The sequence below is a fragment of the Procambarus clarkii genome, chromosome 10, assembly GCF_040958095.1.
Source record: "Procambarus clarkii isolate CNS0578487 chromosome 10, FALCON_Pclarkii_2.0, whole genome shotgun sequence".
Classification (NCBI taxonomy): domain Eukaryota; kingdom Metazoa; phylum Arthropoda; class Malacostraca; order Decapoda; family Cambaridae; genus Procambarus; species Procambarus clarkii.
The window spans coordinates 27,088,452-27,111,088 of NC_091159.1; the positions used below are offsets into that span (position 1 = coordinate 27,088,452).

The window sequence follows — 22,637 nt, forward strand, 5'->3', positions numbered from 1 at the left end:
TTCAGTTGCATATTGTCCTGGGGACCATTCAGGCTTGTTCGCATTTGTGTTCCTCACGTGTGCCCCAAAGAATGAGGTGATTTGGTAAAATGCTATGCCCAAGATTACTATCCGAGTGCCGGCGGTGGGGTGGTTCAAATAGCCTTGGCTATCACCTCATTTTGTCCGGTCGTGATGGTCAAGTGGATTAAGGCGTCTTGTACATACCAGTTGCATGGCTCCTGGGAGTATGGGTTCGAGTCACTTCTGGGGTGTGAGTTTTCAGTTGCATATTGTCCTGGGGACCATTCAGGCTTGTTCGCATTTGTGTTCCTCACGTGTGCCCCAAAGAATGAGGTGATTTGGTAAAATGCTATGCCCAAGATTACTATCAGAGTGCCGGCGGTGGGGTGTTTCAAATAGCCTTGGCTATCACCTCATTTTGTCCGGTCGTGATGGTCAAGTGGATTAAGGCGTCTTGTACATACCAGTTGCATGGCTCCTGGGAGTATGGGTTCGAGTCACTTCTGGGGTGTGAGTTTTCAGTTGCATATTGTCCTGGGGACCATTCAGGCTTGTTCGCATTTGTGTTCCTCACGTGTGCCCCAAAGAATGAGGTGATTTGGTAAAATGCTATGCCCAAGATTACTATCCGAGTGCCGGCGGTGGGGTTATTCAAATAGCCTCGGCTATCACCTCATTTTGTCCGGTCGTGATGGTCAAGTGGATTAAGGCGTCTTGTACATACCAGTTGCATGGCTCCTGGGAGTATGGGTTCGAGTCACTTCTGGGGTGTGAGTTTTCAGTTGCATATTGTCCTGGGGACCATTCAGGCTTGTTCGCATTTGTGTTCCTCACGTGTGCCCCAAAGAATGAGGTGATTTGGTAAAATGCTATGCCCAAGATTACTATCCGAGTGCCGGCGGTGGGGTGGTTCAAATAGCCTTGGCTATCACCTCATTTTGTCCGGTCGTGATGGTCAAGTGGATTAAGGCGTCTTGTACATAGCAGTTGCATGGCTCCTGGGAGTATGGGTTCGAGTCACTTCTGGGGTGTGAGTTTTCAGTTATATATATATATATATATATATATATATATATATATATATATATATATATATATATATATATATATATATATGTCGTACCTAATAGCCAGAACGCACTTCTCAGCCTACTATGCAAGGCCCAATTTGCCTAATAAGCCAAGTTTTCATGAATTGTTTTTCGGCTACCTAACCAAACCTAACCTATAAAGATAGGTTAGGTTAGGTAGGGTTGGTTAGGTTCGGTCATATATCTACGTTAATTTTAACTCCAATAAAAAAAAAATGACCTCATACATAATGAAATGGGTAGCTTTATCATTTCATAAGAAAAAAATTAGAAAAAATATATTAATTCAGGAAAACTTGGCTTATTAGGCAAATCGGGCCTTGAATAGTAGGCCAAAAAGTGAGTTCTGGCTACTAGGTACGACATATATATATATATATATATTATATATATGAGATTGAGTGGATATAAATCGGAGCTGCCTCATATGGGCCAATAGGTCTTCTGCATACCTTCATTATTATGTTCTTAATATTAATTGGAATAAACCTATTTGAAAGAAAATATATAAAAAATAACAAACATCACCACCTGTTAGGCAAATTGAGTCTTGCATACTAGGCTAAGTAGTGCAGTTCTGGTTATTAGGCATGACATGTCTAACTTATGTTGAAACCATCATTTGAGTGTTTCTACATTTTTCACGTTCTCGTAATGTTCTACAAAATCACCAGCCATTTCCAAACTAGTATTTACCCTCGTCTTTCTTAAATCTAAACTCATCCAATGTATATCCATTGTTTTGTGGGTTATCTTGTCTTTGATACTATTAACAGCTTATTAATATCCCTTTTTGTTATACACTTTCCTCCATTTGTACATCTAATAACACAAACAGGTATACAAGATGTAGTAGAACGTGTAAAATAAATCCAAAGAAAAGCGGGCACATAGGCATGATTAGAGCACACATAGGAAACATTAGAGGTCCACAAATCTTCAATCTCCTGCTAAGAAATATGAGAAATACTGTATCACTAAATAGAGATAGAAATAGGCCAGAGGCATGTGTTATTAGTTCAAGAGATATTTAGAAGGAAAAAGCATGGATTATATGCTGGTGAATAAATTCCAGAGTTCCTGAAATGTGCAGTAAATACCTTGTTTTGTAAATCAGTTCATAATTGAATGCCTTTTTATTTCCACGTTAGAGCATATTAGTCAAAGAATGTTTTAAACCAATTTTTGATGGTATCAATATGCTGTTTTGAAACAATTCCCATTCTATCATTTATCTTTTTAATTCACCTTACTAATTAAAGTAACCAAGCTAGTATGATTGAAGTTGTAGTAACAAAATGTTTAACAAAACACATTGATGTCCAATTATAATTACTTACTTTAGGGTAAGTAAGTAATTACCAAAAGAAGGCACCAAACCGGGAAGGCTGTGCGAGTTAATCAGAAGGTGCTAAATATCACCAAAGATGCTAATACGAGAACAGAAACGCCTAAGGCGAACAATATCAAAAGTACTTTAGGGTAAGTAATTAAAGGGCTGGAGCTCAAAAAATATTTGTCCAAATATGAAATATACAGTAGTGAAAACTGTCTACAAAGTGGATACGCAGCTGGTGCCTTCTAAGATTGCTGATTGCCACCTGTAGAGCAAAATTTCACACAAATAATAATGTTATGCTGCTGTGTTTTATTATATATCATATAAATACATTGCACAATACCAATATTTCTTATGTCCACCAATTTGTTTTTAAGTTTTTTTTTCTCCTTTGTGTCTCATCTGATTTTGTTGTGGCGTCTTCATCTTTGGAAAATGCATATCCGTCACTAAGTATGTGAAGTTGGAATGAAATTGGTCAACATGTAATTCAGCCACAGGTGGCAGAACTTGAGACTTTTATTCTGTTTTGGGCCGAGTTATTCACAAATTTCAAACTATTTTCTTTGTCTCTTTTGGTTGTTTTTTGCTGAATAGGCACTGCATTCAGGGTTCCTGCCCCGCCATCTGAGGAGCTGGAGGAACTCGACAACTTATGATAATCATCTTTGTACCTTATATGTAACTCCTTTTTTGTAATAAAGTTTAGAAAAATAAAAATAAATAAATAAATATATATATATATATATATATATATATATATATATATATATATATATATATATATATATATATATATATATAATATGTGTGTGTAAATCAGGAAAAATAAACATGTGATTATAATTAAATAAACACGTGATTAAAAATAAACACGCGATATTAATATATATATATATATATATATATTTATATATATATACACACACACACAGTATATATAAAATAGGGGTTTTACAAATAAAATGTATAAAAAAAACATAACAGGGATCATCTCTGTATGACTAATCACGTTATTTATAGGGTTTATAAACAAAGCCTCATAGATTTCTAATGTAAGAAATATAAATTAATGTGGTTAAATAATATATGCTACATTAGACTCCATGGATAACTACCTGTTTCAAAGACAGTTTAAATTGCAATTAATGTGGGAAATATTTTTGGCTATGCAAAGACGGATAGGTTGGATGTGGTTTGTGAGGTCAGTGGAGAAGTTATCTATTGCAAACCTAGAACACTGTAGAGTATCTATATACCACTTGTTATTTAGAACATCTGGAACTCTTCTAGGTTCCAACTTGACTCGTATGTAAGAAATACGAAACAAAATAAATAATCCTGATATACAAAAGAGAACAGATGAGAGGAAAATTAAAACTGTATAGTATAGACTATCCAAAAGCAAACCACTTAAGTTTTATAAACTTATGAGTTATCCTAATGGATGACAATACAACAAATATACAAAATAAATACAATATCAGTGTTCCTTAATACATCATTTACTTTAACTCCAATTTCTTGCAAATTTTGTTTTATATCTCTCCATGACTTTCGTAACAACACACAGCACCCACATGCATAATATCCTACTGACATTGCTTTTATATGTGTTAGTTCCTGATGCTCAGATAAAATTAAAAAACAAATATTTCCATATGCCTAAATGAACAATTTCCTTCAAACATGACACTGCTCATAATAGCAATCCTTTTGTCACCACCATTGTTGTCATAATTCCTTCAAGAAAATATTCCTAAAATAACATTTCTATACAACAAAAGAGACAAAATTTACGTCACAGAGTCAGTCTCAATCTCAGTTTTAATATAAGTAGTCTTCACTAATGTTTCATTTTTGGGTAAATTATCTAAACTAATCTCATCATCACTATATTCTTCAATTTCTACTTCAACACACTGTGACAACTTTTCTACCACTTTATCTTCAAGTTCCATTTCATGAGTTATCATGTGTTCCTCAAAATGAGTACTGGTGCTAAATATACACTCACACTGCAAACATTCAAACGAATTTGCTAAGTAGTGCGTTTCAAGATAATAAGGTTCATCACTAGTATGTTTACTTACATGTCTTCTCAGTGTATCCTTTTCTTTAAACCTCGCAGAACATACGAAACACTTCAATTGTCTCCCTCCATTATGAGTCACCATATGTCTCTTGAGAAGATCTGGTCTAGAAAAACATTTCTCACATATATTGCATTCAAATATTTTGTCACCAGCATGAATTAGCATATGTCTCTTTAAACCACCATTGGTTGCAAACCTCTTGTTACAAGAAGTGCAAGAAAATGGCTTTTCTCCAGAATGGCTACGCAGATGTACTGCGAGATGAGCATCAGCCGCAAATTCCTTGCAACAAAATACACATGTAAATACATTTTCTCTAATGTGAATTTTTGTGTGCTTCTTAAGAATGTGTTTAGCAGAAAAGCACTTCTTGCAAATCAAGCACTGATGAGATCTCTCTCCTGTATGAGTTATGAGATGACTATTTAATCTGCTTTTGTATTTAAATTTCTTTGTACAAAACGAACACTGAAAATGTAGTTTCTCTTTAGAATTTGATAATACGTTATTTTTAGAACAAGATCCGTTTCCTAAATATGCACAACTGAAAGGTGAATTATTGATCTCAAATGTATCCAAGGTCTCATTCTTAATATAATCAACTGTGATCTTCTGTTCATTTATGACTGACCCATCCATAATGTCAAGTTTATCTGAATGTTCCATGCTTTCTTTGTCAGATAACATGGATTCCGAGTTTCCATTACTCTCTCTGTTGTCAGATGCACAATCATTAGCTAATTTCATTTTATCGTGAGTAAGCATATGTTGCTTAAAAAGTAAAATCGAGCTGAACGAGCATTTACACTGAGTGCAGACTTTAAAGAATTCCTGATTTCTAAAACCATTACGTAGATGTTTAAACAGTCCTCCTTTTGTTACAAAGCCCTTACCACACTCTGAGCAGTTGTATTTTGCCTCTTTGTGGGTATATAAGTGTTTATTAAGTCCCAACTGTGTAATGAATAGCTTCTTACACTCTGGACATTCAAAAGGCTTCTTTAACGTGTGATGATACATATGTTTTTCAAGCTTTGTTACGCATGAAAACTCCTTTGCACACAATGAACAACTTTGAACCAAACCCCCAATGTGTGTTTCCAAATGTCTTGACAGCATACTAATAGCTGAGAATTCCTTTGTACACATAGAACATGAAAACATTTTCTTTTCCATGTGACTGCACAAATGTTTAATATATGAATTTCTCAAATTAAACTTCTTGCTGCAAAATGAACAAGAAAATGGTTTATCATCTGAGTGTACATCAATGTGTTTTTTTAAGTATCTATTAGAACCAAACCCCTTTTTGCATATAGGACAATTAAATGGCTTTTCTTTCAAATGACTATTCAAATGGGAATTCAGAGCAGTTTTATCTCTGAACTTTTTTAAGCACAATGAACACTCAAGAGGTTTCCCATTATGGACATACATATGTTTGGTAAGGACAGACTTTTCATAAAAGCTTGCTCTACAAATTGAGCAAACGTGTGGTTTTAATCCTGTATGATTAGACATGTGTATGTCAAGGCCTGATTTGTCTCTGAACCGTTTGGAACATACTGAACATTCATATGGCTTTTCTCCAGTGTGAATTCGCAAATGTCTCACAAGATGGCCTTTTTGAGTAAACTTTCTCTCACAAACAGAACACTGATATGGTTCTTTCCCTGTATGGACTGGCATATGTTTTTTTAGGGAGCCTTTCTCTGTAAACCTTTTAAAGCATACGGTACATTCAAATGGCTTCTCTCCAGAGTGAGTTCTCATGTGTCTGTTGCGATTTCCAATTATAAGAAAACTTTTTCCACAAACTGAGCATTTATGAGGTTTATCTTCTGAATGAGTTTGTTTGTGTCGCCTCAAAGAACTCCGACAAATTTTTTTCCCACAAACATCACATTCTAGAGATTTATCTACCAAGTGAATTTTTTCATGCATTGTATAGTCAGAATTTTCATTAAACACAATTCCACATTCAAGACACTGGAAGGGATAATCTTCTCTATGTATTTCAATGTGGTCTTTGAGAGTTATTCTATCACTGAATTTCTTAGAACATACAGCACATTCAAAAAGCATATCTTTAGTATGATATTTCACATGCCTGTTTAAGGTACCAGGTGTAGCAAAGGTATCTTCGCATACAGAACATGTAAATGGCTTTATGTCGTTATGGATTCTCATGTGCTGTTTCAGACCCATTTTGTTAGCTGTTCTCATGCCACACTCTTCACACTTAAATGGCTGTCCTTTTGCATGAGCCTTTTGTTCACTTTCCATTTCAGATGAAAATTTTGGGTCTTTATTGCAAATACAGGTGAAAGAGCATTCTTCTCCACACCCAGGAGTCTCAAACACAAGTTCTTCCCTATTGACATGAGGCATGTCTAAACAAAATTGCTTTTCAGTAACAATGTAAACATTTCCAAATGCAACAGTAATGTACACGTTCACTTACTTTCTCGTATCAAGTTTCAGATACATTTGTAAATACAAAAATAATGTAAGCATTAATGTACTTTCTCTTATAATGTTTCAGATTTATAACTGCTATATAAACAAATATCATGAGAATTAATCAGCTTTCACACAGACAAAATTAATCCATTACACATTAATGCATGGCAATGCACGTCTTCCCATATATCAGCCACCTGTGGACAGAGATCAAGATACAGTATATGAATACTAATGCCTCAGGTAAAAAGGATAAAAATTAAAAAATACTTGAAAACTTCACTTGAAAACTAAATGTTGACTGTGAATGTGTCAAAATATTTTCCTAGGCAAATAATATAAACGCCAAGAGTTCTCACACACTTAGTAGGCCTTGGAATGCCCTAGTCACGAATAATTGTTTGAAATGTTAGCAGATGCCACACCTTAAATGATAATAGCCTAATACAGTAATTTTAATTTTTCTTGGTGTCAATTTTAAAATTAAATATTAGTATTATTACAGTATTGTGTTTATATTATAATTATATTTAGTTACTAGAATATTATATTCATAATTATATTTAGGCCTCAAGCCAAGCACTGGAACCAGTTACATTAATCAAGTAACAAATTTTCACTCAAAAGGCGTCAATTTTCTTCTTGTAACATCACTATAGATGTGGCAATTATGCCCCTTAACCCTTGGGGCTGGAACACCTCTGGTTCAATTTAACAAATCCACAAGGGCCGTGATGAGGGTTCGAACCTATGTCTGGGATGATCGCAGACGCGCCTTAGTCGACTGTGCGATCTGGGATGATCGCAGACGCGCCTTAGTCGACTCACATGGAAAAGAATTGCAACCTCGAGTGCTACTTGCCCTCATGAGGCTCCTGCAGCTTGTAATTTCTGTGTGTATTGAAGTAAGGCTGAAGAGGTAGAACTATTTAGTTGACAGAGCCCGGATGCATGGGGGAATTGTGTAAAACCCTGGTCTGTGCTTCGGAGAAGCTGCGGGAGCCTTGTGAGGGCAAGTAGCATTCCAGGTTGCAATTCTTTTGCATGTCGTGGCACAGTCGACTATGACGCGTTTGGGATCATTCCAGACATAGGTTCGAACCCTCATGACGGCCCATATGGATTTGTTCATTTGATGTATCACGATATTGTGATTTCTGTGTGTACCTCTGGTTCAACATGGGATTAAAAAACAATTTATTTTGTTACTAGAGAAAATGTCCTACTCTTTAGTGGCTAATTTAAAAATAATTACTCTCCATTTTCTAATATCAAATACGCCAAATTAAAACCGGGTCATAAGTTGTGCTTTAGGGTTATTCCTTTTTCATTTTTTCTGCAGAAAATAATGCTCTTTCCATATACAGTATACCCTGAAAAGTACTGAAAACAGAGGTAATCATATATACAGTATATATATAATTTAAATTAAAAAAAAAAATGATCCAAGTAACTGAACGCTAGGTTATAAAATTGTTCCCAATGTGTTAAATTTCATAAAAAAGCCAGTGTTGAATGTAAAGAAATGTAAATTTCTGGGTGAGCTACTATATATATATTGATATGGTACCATCTACTAAGTCTCACCAGCTGTAGAGTTCTATAGGCCTAAGGGGGATGCAGGCCCACAACCCCACTCACACAGGCGCAGGGATCAGTGACATTTATTTTTCCCACCACACCAGGAAAGCAAGCAGAAAGTCCATTGACTTGAAACAAACAACTACTGGCTTCAATAAAGACCTCAAAACCAGCTGAAAGAACTCTCCCTATTATGTAAGCAAATGATTGAATTCTATCGAAACTAACACAATCTCGTTTGCCCAACTTTCCATTCCCTTGTTTGGGAGAAGGGGAGGTTGTCAACTGCCAGCTGGCATCTCCAAGCTCAGTTCTATGTCAGATGTAGGCATCCACCCGACGACCTGTAAGGAAGGGGGGAAGGTAATCAGGGAGTCACTAGAACTTACCCACAAACTGGCATTTCATTCCGTTCAATGCTGGTTTTCTGGGGGAAGCCCCTTGTGGCTCCCAGTAGTTAACTACCCATGAAGAAGGAAAACACATGAACTAGCAAGGAAGAAGGAAGTACCCCAAAAGTTAAGACGAAGAGGAGACACTTGGCCGAGACAAGGCCCAAGGCCACACAAGGGTGCCAATGGAAGCGAACGTTGACCAGATACTGGGTACCAGAACCCTGTTCAACTTCCGAAACTCCTGCACCCGAATATCATTTTATAAGTATCAGTAAGCAGTAAGTAGGTATCAAGGAGTTAATCAGCTTCTTGTGGGGCTGCATCCTGGGGAGGGTCAGTAATTTTACCTTGGGTCAGGGGGGAAGGGGGGGAAGACCTCAATATAAGCCTAACATGTATAAATACACTCTGGCTGCCTGTCCAACACAATGAATTAAAATTGATTAGAACATTGTAAACAGTACTGTACAGTAAGGATGTAAATTACATCCAAAAATTTGATTTTAATACAATTATACATCCTGCTCAAAACACTATGCGTGTTAGTGGCTGTGCAAGAATGTAAGAGCACCAATGTTATGTACACTCACAAACCCAATGTACCTTCTTGTATATAAATAAATAACTAAGTAAATAAATAACATATTGGTTTTTTCCCTCACCTTCATTATTATTATTATTACAGTATACTATTATCACAATATCAATATTGTTTAACTTTTGTTTCTATATTTATTTCTGTTAATTAAAAAAAACACAAATAGGGGTCAGGCCATCTATCTTTACTTCTTTTGAGCCAATGTCATGGCAAAAATATTTAACAAAAAAAGTCAACTTTACCTTTAACATACCTGCAAAAGTTCATCCGATATTTATCCAAACAATACATTGGACCAATCAGGATCTAGTGATGGATGAAGATGATACTGGTTTCGTGTACCTTGCTAGAAAGTCAGAAATACAGTTGTATGAAAACAAACATTCTAATACCATAAGGGAGACTGTGCTTGTTGTTTTGCAAGTGTGTGTATGTGTAAACAATTATCCTGTCCTGTATTCTATATAATCTTTGTAACAGGACATTTTGATATTCCAATGGTTTTGACATACACTAACCTCTGAATTCAATTATTCCATCTACCACCCTATTTATAAAAAGGAGTACTTATGCACATCTTTTCAGCACCTTCAGTTTTAGTTTTAATCTATAGCCTTTTGTTCTAAAAGCTGCAAATAAAAAAAAATGCTTATGAATTTTGTCAATTCATGTTATAAATTTAAACAATACAGTATGGTGATTTGATCACCTAATTTTTTTGTCCACTAATTTTGAAAAAATTCTTAAAAGTCTCTCCTCAAAGCTTTTTTTTTTTTACACACATTTGGGTACAGGAACAAATGACTGACTCCTGTTAGCAGGCATGAGAGCTTTCCCTTCCCATAGCTCATGGTAAGCCTTACCCTACTAATTTTTTCCTAGAATACAACCCACCAATGAATTTCCAACCAAGTACCCAATTACTGCTGGGTGAACAGGGATAAATATTCAAGGATTGGTACCTAGTCAATCCTCCTTAGCCAGGACTCTAACCTGGATCAATCCACGCATGACTCACAAGGCGAGTGTATAGTATTACCACTACACCATCAGGGACTGGATTTTAGGTCTGGAAGTCATTTAGTAGCATGCCTTTACATATTTTCTAGTTATAAGATATGGGATCCATACAACTAGGGCATATTCTAATTTACATCTCACGTGTACTCACCTATTTGTGCTTGCAGTGGTTGAGCTCTAGCTCTTTGGTCCTGCCTCTCAACTGTCAATCAACTGGTGTACAGGTTCCTGAGCCTACTGGACTATCATATCTACACTTGAAACTGTGTATGGAGTCAGCCTCCACCACATCACTGCCTAATGCATTCCATTTGTCAACCACTCTGACACTAAATCAGAGTATGTGTATATGCATGAGAAATGATAACAGAAGCTGCAACAACACTAATCATGGAAGTACTGTACTATGTTATAGTGAAAGCGGATGTAGTAACTGTTGTGGAAAGAGCTGTGGCAGTAGTAACCATCACCACTATAAAATGCAGCACCAGCATGCCCTACTAGATGCTTGTATTGCAACAGGTAATGTTGGAGATTAAGAAGCATTGTCATTTGCAAAAAATTATACAAAAGAAGTATTATAATATTAATACATTCCACATACCCAAAAAATTAACTTAAAAATACATTTTATACAGAATACTACTCACATTTTTCACTATACAAGTACCTTACCTTTATTGAGGACTCTTGTTGGCTGTTGAAGGTATGACCAACCAAAGTAAGGCCTATGGAAGATGGTGAGGAGGGGAGGAGAGGTGTTAGTGTTTGGAAGGGAAATCCCCCTCCATTATAACATCAGGCACTGATGACATTTCTGGGGTACTCACTCTCTCCTATGTTTGGCAGTCATACCAATAGGACCTGGTTGTGGCTCACTGCTTGCTTGTCTTACTAAAAATGTCTAAAGACAATAGTTTTCCCTACGTTTTAATACTTGTCTGTGGTGAGACATCGCATTGTCATTGAAAAGGTTAATGCAACAGCCTGCTACAGCTTTATCTGAGTGAGTTTCTCCAACAAATTTTTGCAGTTCTTCCCATACTGCACACATTTTCTTAATGAGGAAGGGATATCATCTACTGCAAGGTAATATTGATTTAGTAATGTGCATTGTTACTCCTTTAACATTAACATTGTATTAATGTTACTGTATTCCTGAATAAAGAGTGCCAACCTTTCTCCAATATAGAATGCTGTCTAATAAAGAATGGAAAACAAGTACAGTAATAACTAGTACAGTAATTAGTACAGCGTGCTAGTGGCTTTACAAGACTGTAATTACCATATTTGTATCCTCACATTCCTTATGTACATTCTTGTATATGCATAAATAAATAAATAAATAAATAAATTACCATGCATAATCTACATCTGTAACATCACCATTTGTGATAAAAGGAGTTAGATTGAATAAAACGTGCTGAATTTTGTTTTACTAATTTACCAAACCCTATTCCAATGACTACCATGAAGGGGGACCAACATAAAATTTTAGGCCTACAAGTGTATAATATGTGGCACAATCCCATTCCCAAGGCATGGTCAAATAGTACACAGGCATTTCAAACATAAGCAATTAATGAGTCACAATACCATGGCTGAAGGTATGACCAAACCACCCATCAGAAAATGAAGATGTTTCAATCCGTCCTGGATCATTATCAAGTCTAGTAATTTCAAATAGCATTTTTTTTAATTATTAAATCTGTAAATATCATTAGGTTAGGTTCAATTAGGCTATGTTTGATTAGGTTTTGTATACAAAGTGACCTGTAGCCACATAAATTTGCATTTTAAGGGTCCCGGTAGCACAGTCGGGTTCGTTCTCGACGCACAATCAAGAATTCCGAGTTCAAATCCCGGGTTGGACAGAAATGGCTGGGCATATTTACTTTCATCTAATGACCTGTTCACCGAGTAGTGGGTACTCAGGAGTTAGTCAGCTTGTGAGGTTGCATCCTGGGCGAGGTCAGTAATTCGCCTTTGGGGGGACCTCGATAACAGCCAAACATGTATGATATCAATCCATTAATGTAACATCACTTGTATGTATATACCTTACCTGAATAAACATCTGAATCTGAATCTGAATCTATGTATGAATACACTCTGGCTTCCTGTCCCCTGACATAATGAATTATTATTATTATTAAAATATAGACATTTTGCAAAGAACACTTTATAATTTCAGGAACTATATACAGTATGTTGGGGGATATGGTCAAATCATACACAAGACAGCTCAACAAAGCTCATTTTCTGAATGTTGAAACTTTACACATCGTTAGGTTAGGATGCATTGGCTCATGTTAGTCTGTGTTATACTCAGCTGAGTTAGATTAGGTTAAGTTGGTTTGGGTTGGAATGTGTTAGGTGAGTTTTCAAATCTGTTGGCAAACTGTTTAGTGTATGATGTGAATTGTATTCATATATGTTAGGCAGAGCTGGGTTGGGTTAGATGGTGTTTGATTTGGTCAAGAGTCAGGTCAAGTCTTCAGGTCAAGTCAAGTGGTCAAGATTTTTTAATTTACTGACAAACCATCATGTTCGAAGAGAATATTCTTAAAAATGTCTTGATTAGTAAAACCAGTGTTCTACACTCAAGATACATTAATTTCATTCCTGTTAAAACATCACCACAGGAAATGATATATGGTTAGCAGCATCATGAATCAATATAATAAGCACACGAGACACGCAGGTGGTGTCTCAGGTGGTCCAGTACACTCAAGACACCTGCTGTGGTGTCTCAGTGCACCGGACCACAGACTCTTGCTATGGCTGTTTCAGCACAACCCACGATTGTTCCATGGCCACTACAGTGGTTGCGTCACGTCACAAACAAGACGGTTTGTCAGTGGATTATAAAATCTACCCATTCACTCAAATCTATCAATGGATTTTAAAATCTGTCCATTTTAAAATGGATTTTTAAAATCTATTACAAATCTAAGATTTTTTAAAATCTCACCTCAATTTACGGTAAGGTTGGATCCATCCTTATCTAGCCCTAACCTAATTCAGTTGAGCCTAACTAATGCTAACGCATCAAAACCAAATAATATATACAGTTTGACAACCAGAAAATAAACTTTGTCGAACTATCTTGTGTACGACCTGACCACACTCCACTGTAGCATCCCAGACCCATTCTTGACCAAAACAGTATCCCCTAGATTCCGGCAGACTAACTTCACGACTGCTACAGTACACTCAAGACTCGTGCCGAGGTCACAACAACATCCCCTAACACCTGCCGTGGCCCCAGTTGGAGGGTAAAAATAGCCTAAGCTACTCTATCCTTTTGAGATGTGTCTATAATTTTTTATAATTTTGCCCCAAGGGGCGAGTTCATTGGGCAGCGTCACTCATCCTGTGAGTGGACACACTGCCATAGTGACAGTATTGGGCAGCGTCACTCATCCTGTGAGTGGACACACTGCCATAGTGACAGTATTGGGCAGCGTCACTCATCCTGTGAGTGGACACACTGCCATAGTGACAGTATTGGGCAGCGTCACTCATCCTGTGAGTGGACACACTGCCATAGTGACAGTATTGGGCAGCGTCACTCATCCTGTGAGTGGACACACCGCCATAGTGACAGTATTGGGCAGCGTCACTCATCCTGTGAGTGGACACACTGCCATAGTGACAGTATTGGGCAGCGTCACTCATCCTGTGAGTGGACACACTGCCATAGTGACAGTATTGGGCAGCGTCACTCATCCTGTGAGTGGACACACTGCCATAGTGACAGTATTGGGCAGCGTCACTCATCCTGTGAGTGGACACACTGCCATAGTGACAGTATTGGGCAGCGTCACTCATCCTGTGAGTGGACACACTGCCATAGTGACAGTATTGGGCAGCGTCACTCATCCTGTGAGTGGACACACCGCCATAGCAGCATGTACAACACTCCCCAATAGGAAGAAAACCCGCTGGGTTGTTCATCCTGTCACTTGTACCCAGACACAGCTGGGACTTGCTTAACTGTCTCAAGTGAACAGCTTATCAAACAAGAGGATTAAAACATTTGTCAACCCTTAAGCACTTACTTTATCTTGTGGGTGCAAAAATGGGGAAATCTTTTAAGAACAGTATCCATGTTTGACAAATAATATTTTCCTAACTCAAACAGTGTGGCCACCACAACACCAGGATTATACATAAGGACCTGCAGCATCCACAATAACTATTGAATAGATACATTTCATTTAGAATGATGATAACAGTTCATGATCTCACCCACTACCAGGAGCCGCCTATCCCCGCCGGCGTCGCTCAACACACTGACTGACCAACAACTTTGTTTACCTCTCCATCGCTGGCCCACTGGATGGGGGCGGTGGGCAGGACAAAGCTAACTTAACTTAACTAAACTAAACTAAACTAAACTAAACTAAACTAAACTAAACTAAACTAACTATTTATTTATTTATTTATTTATTTATTCATTTATTTATTTACTTATTTACTTATTTACTTATTTGTTGACTTATTTACTTATTTACTTACTTATTTACTTACTTACTTACTTACTTATACAAGAAGGTTCATTGGGTTTATTACAGTAGAGAGACTTGAGGTTATACATTCTTGTAAAGCCACCAGCTCCTCAATGTGTGATATGTGGCTATGATATGTGCCACTAGTGATATGTACGACATAATTATTAATCAAACTAGAAATGCTCTACAAATCAAGGGACCCAGAATGTGGAATGACCTTTCCAATCATGTTAAAGACTGTACCTCTCTAACCAGTTTAAGATAAAAACTATAAGCACTACCTAATCAACTCCCTGTAACCTACCTTGCCCCTATAATGTCAACCCATGTCTGTTATTTTTAAACAATGCTGTTTGTCAACGAAATTGTATTTTTTGCTGTTTTTCTGCCATGTTCCCCCCTTTTTTATTTTTATATTTTCTCAACACATTTTATACTTTAATCTCAATTAGTATTAAGTTTAAGTCTTTAGTGTTTTTTCTGCCCGAAACGCTTTGCGTAATAGTGGCTTTAGGCATTATATGTACTAGCTCTATTTATAAATTCATAAATATTTGTATCACCCCTTGTATGTATGTACTTTACCTGAATAAACATTTGAATTTGATTTTTTTGAATTTTGAATTTGGCTAAGCCATATATCAATTGTGACACTAGCTCTCCATATGTCAGTTGCTTAGTTTAGAGACTGTACTTGTGGTCGATCTCGAGCCCATTGTTGATGTGACGATGTGCATTCAATGAATTTTGTAACTAGCTAATCAAGATTGTAACTTGCTTAGCTAAATGACTTGTGGGGTTCAGTCCCTGAGCCCATTATATGCCTCTGTAACCCTTTCCACTACCGCCCACAGGATGGATATGGGGTGCATAATAAATAAACTAAACTAAGAATACATAGCATGATGTGTTTACATGCTTGTAAAGCCACTAGTACGCACAGCGTTTCGGGCAGGCCCTTAACTAACAGATAATATTTAGAAGGTAAATTCTTGTAAAATTGATAAAATATTAACAGGTACAGTGTAGGAAAAATTTGAGGGATTAGTATATTAAAGCATATTGATAGTTTTGATTGATAGCACTGATCTGCTATAAATATAAAGTAATTATAGCAAAAACACGACAATAAATGCAAATACACATTTAACAGAAACAATTAGAAGTACATCTCAATATCTAATGAGAAGTCTCTTCCTAATCACACTCAGGCCCAGCATAAAACATCCACTAGACAGTGTGACATTGTAATTGCCAGAATTAGACTGGAATATCGATATCTATAGCAGGTAATGAATCCCCCAATGGTGAACATTTCAATTGTAAACTATGTGAACAAGAGCTGGGACATATTCTTTGAACTACGCGGGAAAACCAGAGAGAAATGGGAAGGTGAATGTTGAACGTTTCGGCTGGTCAGAGCCTTTCTTAGCAACGGAGAAAGTTTCTTATATCAGCTGAAACGTTTAACATTCACCTTCCCATTTCTCTGTGGTTTCGCCGCATACAATGATCAGTGTTTCGTGATCGTAAGTTGCACTCTCTAAACTATATATGTGATTGCCCTGTACTTAATGGTTTCAGACCAAATGGTATGAGGTATTTTGAGCTCTAATTCATACACACACGAATATTATAAGATATTCTTGTGCTGTAACCAGATTTTGCTAGTGCAGGTTAATAGATCAGCCTCGCATTCCATGTTCTCTCTTGATTCCACGAATGACACCATACTGTGAGATTGGGACATTAGATGAACTTATAGCTTGTTTTGATCTACACGGTGTAATCCTGCAGAGCTTTATTGGAGGAAGTTCAACACTGGGCAGCAAAAATCATTCCAGAACAGAGTCTCATACTATGAACTGTTAAGGGCAACAGGGCCAACAACACTGCAAACCAGGCAGAATACGCCGATCTCATCAAAACGTTAAATACTATTGAACAGTTTAGAGGATGCTGATCCAGACAATTTCTTGAAAAGATAAGATGTAACACAAACAAGGAGCAACGATTTCAAGCTCAACAAGCCACATTGTAGAACTGAAAACTGGAGATGCTTTTTCACCCACAGGGTTATGAACCCGTGGAACCACCTACCCGCCGAAGAATGCCAAAACAGTTAAATTTTAAAATCCAACTGGAAAAGATAATCAGGGCAGGGATTTTTGACAAGCCGCCGGCTTCCATTCCTCGTCGAGGCCACTAGTGTTAGTGACCCTCGAGTAAATTCAAATAAACCAATGGAACCGCCTACCCGACGATGCCGTAAAGGCCAAAACTCTGCTGAACCTTAAAATCCAGGTTAAAAAATATCACATGGACAAATGGGGGGGGGGGGACCTTTGACAAGCTGTGGGCTAATGGTACCTTGTACCCAGGATAAATAACAGCTATCAGTAGATAAGTCAGATTACAGTCATATTATGAAGGGCAGCGAGCTTAATTGTAATTGATGCCGTTAATCCCGCAAATGACACAGTAAATACCAACCCTGCCCCCCCCCCTCTCCCTCTCCCTCTCTCCCTCTCCCTCTCTCTCTCTCGAAAATGTAGAACCCAGTTTGTATGAAGTAAAAGGGTAAATGAGCACACAAACAGAACAAAATATCATCAACAACAAATACGTTTGGACTGACAACGCCCTCTAGTGCCGACAAGGCCAGCCGCGAGTGCTTGCACGTCCACGGCCCATAAACACGTTGCTTGCAACAACGTCACTAAATATTTTTTACGTGACGTGGAAGGGATTTGATAAGCCGCTGGTTTTCTGTCGCTGTTGAGGTCCCTAGAAATGGTGCCCTTCGGGGCTTCCGTTGGCCCCCATCGAAGCCCCTGGAGGAATTGGTAGCCCTCGGGGCTTTTTGTCCCCGTTGAGGCCACTGGAGGCGGTCTCCAGTGGCCTGTGACCCAAATGAGTCACAGGGACGTTAGATTTTTTTCAGCCAGAGTAATTAACGGATGGAATGCATTAGGCAGTGATGTGGTGGAGGCTGACTCCATACACAGTTTCATGTGTAGATATGATAGAGCCCAGTAGGCTCAGGAACCTGTACACCAGTTGGTTGACAGTCGAGAGGCGGGACCAAAGAGCCAGAGCTCAACCCCCGCAAACAAAACTAGGGGAGTACAAGCCCGACCCCACGACCCACCAGCCCAGGGACCAGCAAGCTCAGCCCCCACCACCCACTCTTTCCCAACTTCCATAATCCTCCCCAGATATAGATAACAGCCACTAACAAGTGTCCTCGCAGGGTTCACGACTGACTATCACCAGTCCTGAAGGTGACCGCGAGAGAGAGACAGCCAAACCATCAAGCACACAACGGCCCGTGCCTAAGTGTTCTTCGACAGGAGATACTCTTAGATATGGGTGAGTTCTAAACGTTGGCAAGTCCAAAGAACCACAAGTCCTCAGGAGTCATTCCAGAGAGACTGTTTTTCCTGTTGGCTGTGGTGGTGAACGGAGAAGAAGGAAGGGGGAATTTATAGAGCTAGGGATGGCTGGGGAGTAGGTATGAAGAGAGCTGGTGAATGAATGGAGTCATGTAGAGAGCTAGTTCTATAGCCATGTACGTTTCCTGATGTGAGAGATGACTTGGTTTTGGCATGATTTTTGTCGCTGTGATGAACTTTCTCTAAAGAAGATATATCCTTTTGAAGATGGGGTCTCCATGCTTGGATGTAGTGGTCCAGATGAGGGCACACAAGAGACTTGTACACTTGAATAACCACTTTATTTTCCTTGAAGTCAAGGGTCAGTTTGACTATTCCTAAGGTATGGTTGGCCCTTTTTTTTCACTGCAGTTCCCATTCATCCACTCCCACTCCCACCAGCTCTACCATCCAACCACTTGGGCTGGACAGTAGAGCGAAGGTCTCGCTTTATGCAGGTCTGAGTTCAATTCCCGACCGTCCAAGTGGTTGGGCTCCATCCCTTCCCCCCGTCCCATCCCAAATCCTTATACTGACCCCTTCCCAGTGCTATATAGTCGTAATGGCTTGGTGGTTTCCCATTCAACTCAAGTTACAGTCCCACTCCTGTGCCAGGTAAGTCCTCTACGGGCTCACCATAGCCCGTGCTACTTGGAACTTTATGTTCCCAGTAGCTGAATCTTAAATAACAAACAAACGGCAGTTTCCCCTGATAATTCCCTCCCACTGCTTGTGCAGCTTTCAATGACTGGTGGATCTTAACTCTTAAGTTCTTTTCCTCATCAATATGCTGTATGGTAGTGTTCTTGATTTGATAGTTGTGACGTGTATTGGGATGCCCAGTTAAGGCAAGATCTTGCATCTTTAAATACTGAAATGCATTTGTTAGCTTTCTGACCATTTGTGTTATTCATTTAGACCCCTTAGCAAGGCCTCAGTATCGTATTCACTCACCACTTTATCATAGATCTTTGCGTCATCTGCAAATCTGATGATGTGGTTAGTAATATTCTCCTCTATTTCATTGATGTATGTGACAAAAAAGTAACTAAGTAATTACCAAAAGAAGGCACCTAGCTGGGAAGATATGACAAAGAAGGGTTGACCCAAAGATGGAAACTTGCGGTACCCCACTCACCACATTTCTCCAGCCAGTCACTCCCATTCAGGACGACGGTTGTCTTTCTTCCTTTAAATCATTATTTTTATTTATTCTAATACTTTGGCATTTACTCCATGTGTTTGTAATTTTCTTGCCAATCTTTCCTGTGGTGCCTTATCAAAAGCTTTAGCGCAGCCCACGTATATTACGTCAGCCCTTTGTCTGTATAGCTGGTTACCTTTTCCAAAAACAAGAAAGCAGGTTAGTAATGCAGGATTTATGTTCAACAAAATAATGTTGTGTTGATTGTACTAGATTGTTCACTGTGAGATGGCGAATGATTCCTACTCTAAGGATTCTCTCTATGAGCTTAATTCAAATTCAATAACTATATTCATAAAAGTTTACACCTTTATAGTTGGGTTAATTTACGTAAATTTACAGTAAATTATTTATATAAGAGAGAGTCATAATAGTTGCGTAACAAGTAATATCTGTTATTATATACTGTATACTCAAGATTTAGTTTAGAAGCTACATTGATCAGTGATTTAAAATTCACTGATTTAGTTGTCAAATTTAGAAAAGGCTGAACGTTCGGTAGTTTTCTTCTGAGTTCTGTCTGCCTTTTTTGTTTTAAGATAATGGTGATATTTGCACAGTTGAAATTTAGGGGAACTTTAGCTTGGTCTAGAGATTTTCTGAATAGGAGTTTCAGTGGAAGACTCAGTTCATCAGCCAGTTCCTTTACGATTTAGAATGTAATACTATTCAAACCTGGGGCTTGAGATTCCTTTAATTTGTCAATGTTCTTCCTGATTGCTTTGCACGTAATGGGATTATCCCTCCGTTCATTCTCCTCTTCTGCTTCACACATTTGTGTGGGTTTTGGAAAGTTGTGTAATTTTTGTAAAGTGAACACTGATGTAAAGTATTCATTCAGAATGTTGGCTGCCATTTTTTCGTCAATTGTATCTTGGTTGGTCTGGTCTTTTCAGGGTTCTACTGGGTCTTTTGTCCTGATTTTACTTCTTACACAGTCATAAAGAGACTTTGGATCTTTCTAAATGTTTTTAAGCAAGTTTTCTTTCATATTCTTTTTTGGCTGATCCTATTTCTGTGTGAATGAATGTAATGGCCGTCTGTATATCTCATAATGTATGTGAGTCTTGATGGATTGACACTTCTTCCCAATGGTCCGCTTGTCTATTTAACTGGCTTTGTCCAGATCATATTGAAGTCTATACTGTTCTTCTCTCAATCATTCTCATAATTTTTGCATCATCAGCAAACATTGAGAGGAAAGAGTCTACACCCTCTGGAAGATCATTTACGTATATCAGAAACAGGATAAGTCAGAGTACAGAACCCTGTGGAACTCCGCTGGTGACATTATGCCATTCTGAGCTCTCAGCCCTCACAGTAACTGCTTCCTGTTGCTTAGGTACTCCCTTATCCACTGGAGCAATTTACCCAATACTGCAGCCTGTTTCTACAACTTTTGGGACAACCTCTTATGGGGTACTGTGTCAAAGGCTTTCTGATAGTCCAAGAAAATGCAATCTGCCCACCCTTTCCTTTCTTGCTTATTTTTTGTCACCTGGTCGTAGAATTCTATTAAACTTGTGAGGCAAGATTTTACCATCCCTGAATCCATGTTGGTGGTGTGTCACGAAGTCCCTTCTCTCCAGATGTGCTACTAGGTCGTTCCTCGCGATTTTCTCCATCACCTTGCATGGTGTACAAGTTAAGGACACTGGCACTGGTTCAGTGCCTCTTGCCTGTCGCCCTTTTTGTATAGTGGGACTATATTAGCTGTCTTCCATATTTCTGGTGATTTATTCTACACCATGGAGGGTGGCAAGCAAAGTGCTTCTGCATACTATGTGTGTGTGTGTGTGTACTCACCTAGTTGTGTTTGCGGGGGTTGAGCTCTGGCTCTTTGGTCCCGCCTCTCAACCGTCAATCAACAGGTGTACAGATTCCTGAGCCTATCGGGCTCTATCATATCTACACTTGAAACTGTGTATGGAGTCAGCCTCCACCACATCACTTCCTAATGCATTCCATTTGTCAACCACTCTGACACTAAAAAAGTTCTTTCTAATATCTCTGTGGCTCATTTGGGCACTCAGTTTCCACCTGTGTCCCCTTGTGCGTGTTCCCCTTGTGTTAAATAGACTGTCTTTATCTACCCTATCAATTCCCTTCAGAATCTTGAATGTGGTGATCATGTCCCCCCTAACTCTTCTGTCTTCCAGCGAAGTGAGGTTTAATTCCCGTAGTCTCTCCTCGTAGCTCATACCTCTCAGCTCAGGTACTAGTCTGGTGGCAAACCTTTGAACCTTTTCCAGTTTAGTCTTATCCTTGACTAGATATGGACTCCATGCTGGGGCTGCATACTCCAGGATTGGCCTGACATATGTGGTATACAAAGTTCTGAATGATTCTTTACACAAGTTCCTGAATGCCGTTCGTATGTTGGCCAGCCTGCCATATGCCGCTGATGTTATCCGCTTGATATGTGCTGCAGGAGACAGGTCTGGCGTGATGTCAACCCCCAAGTCTTTTTCCTTCTTTGACTCCTGAAGAATTTCCTCTCCCAGATGATACCTTGTATCTGGCCTCCTGCTCCCTACACCTATCTTCATTACATTACATTTGGTTGGGTTAAACTCTAACAACCATTTGTTCGACCATTCCTTCAGCTTGTCTAGGTCTTCTTGAAGCCTCAAACAGTCCTCTTCTGTTTTAATCCTTCTCATAATTTTAGCATCGTCTGCAAACATTGAGAGAAATGAATCGATACCCTCTGGGAGATCATTTACATATATCAGAAACAAGATAGGACCGAGTACAGAGCCCTGTGGGACTCCACTGGTGACTTCACGCCAATTGGAGGTCTCACCCCTCACCGTAACTCTCTGCTTCCTATTGCTTAGATACTCCCTTATCCACTGGAGCACCTTAACAGCTACACCTGCCTGTCTCTCCAGCT

At 38.6% G+C, this 22,637-nt stretch overlaps 1 protein-coding gene and 1 non-coding gene across 4 annotated transcripts in view; one reads left to right on the forward strand and one right to left on the reverse strand.

Moving 5' to 3' along the window:
• Positions 1 to 2,593: 2,593 nt before the first annotated feature.
• Positions 2,594 to 14,951, reverse strand: LOC123746081 (zinc finger protein 91). Of its 3 annotated transcripts, XM_045727341.2 has the most exons (4): positions 14,841 to 14,951; positions 9,820 to 9,912; positions 8,802 to 8,917; positions 2,594 to 7,189 (listed from the first exon to the last, which is right to left on the reverse strand). In XM_045727341.2, exon 4 carries the CDS (start codon positions 6,918 to 6,920, stop codon positions 4,230 to 4,232), a length of 2,691 nt encoding a protein of 896 aa, XP_045583297.1. In that variant the 5' UTR covers positions 6,921 to 7,189; positions 8,802 to 8,917; positions 9,820 to 9,912; positions 14,841 to 14,951; the 3' UTR covers positions 2,594 to 4,229. The 3 variants fall into 3 exon arrangements, with proteins under 3 accessions (XP_045583297.1, XP_045583288.1, XP_045583315.1); XM_045727332.2 differs by lacking the exon at positions 8,802 to 8,917; XM_045727359.2 differs by lacking the exon at positions 8,802 to 8,917 and having other exon boundaries at positions 9,809 to 9,912.
• A 3,396-nt stretch (positions 14,952 to 18,347) lies between these two features.
• The window catches only part of LOC123746061 (calcium-activated chloride channel regulator 3A-1), a 33,804-nt gene continuing 29,514 nt past the window's right edge, over positions 18,348 to 22,637 (forward strand). Inside the window, exon 1 of the transcript XR_011228038.1 lies at positions 18,348 to 18,475. This is a non-coding gene — a transcript (calcium-activated chloride channel regulator 3A-1). The remainder of the gene's footprint in view (positions 18,476 to 22,637) is intronic.

What these genes read in the sequence shown, in the direction of transcription:
- LOC123746081 (XM_045727332.2), bottom strand. Translation starts at nt 6,920, where the DNA reads ATGCCTCATGTCAATAGGGAAGAACTTGTGTTTGAGACTCCTGGGTGT.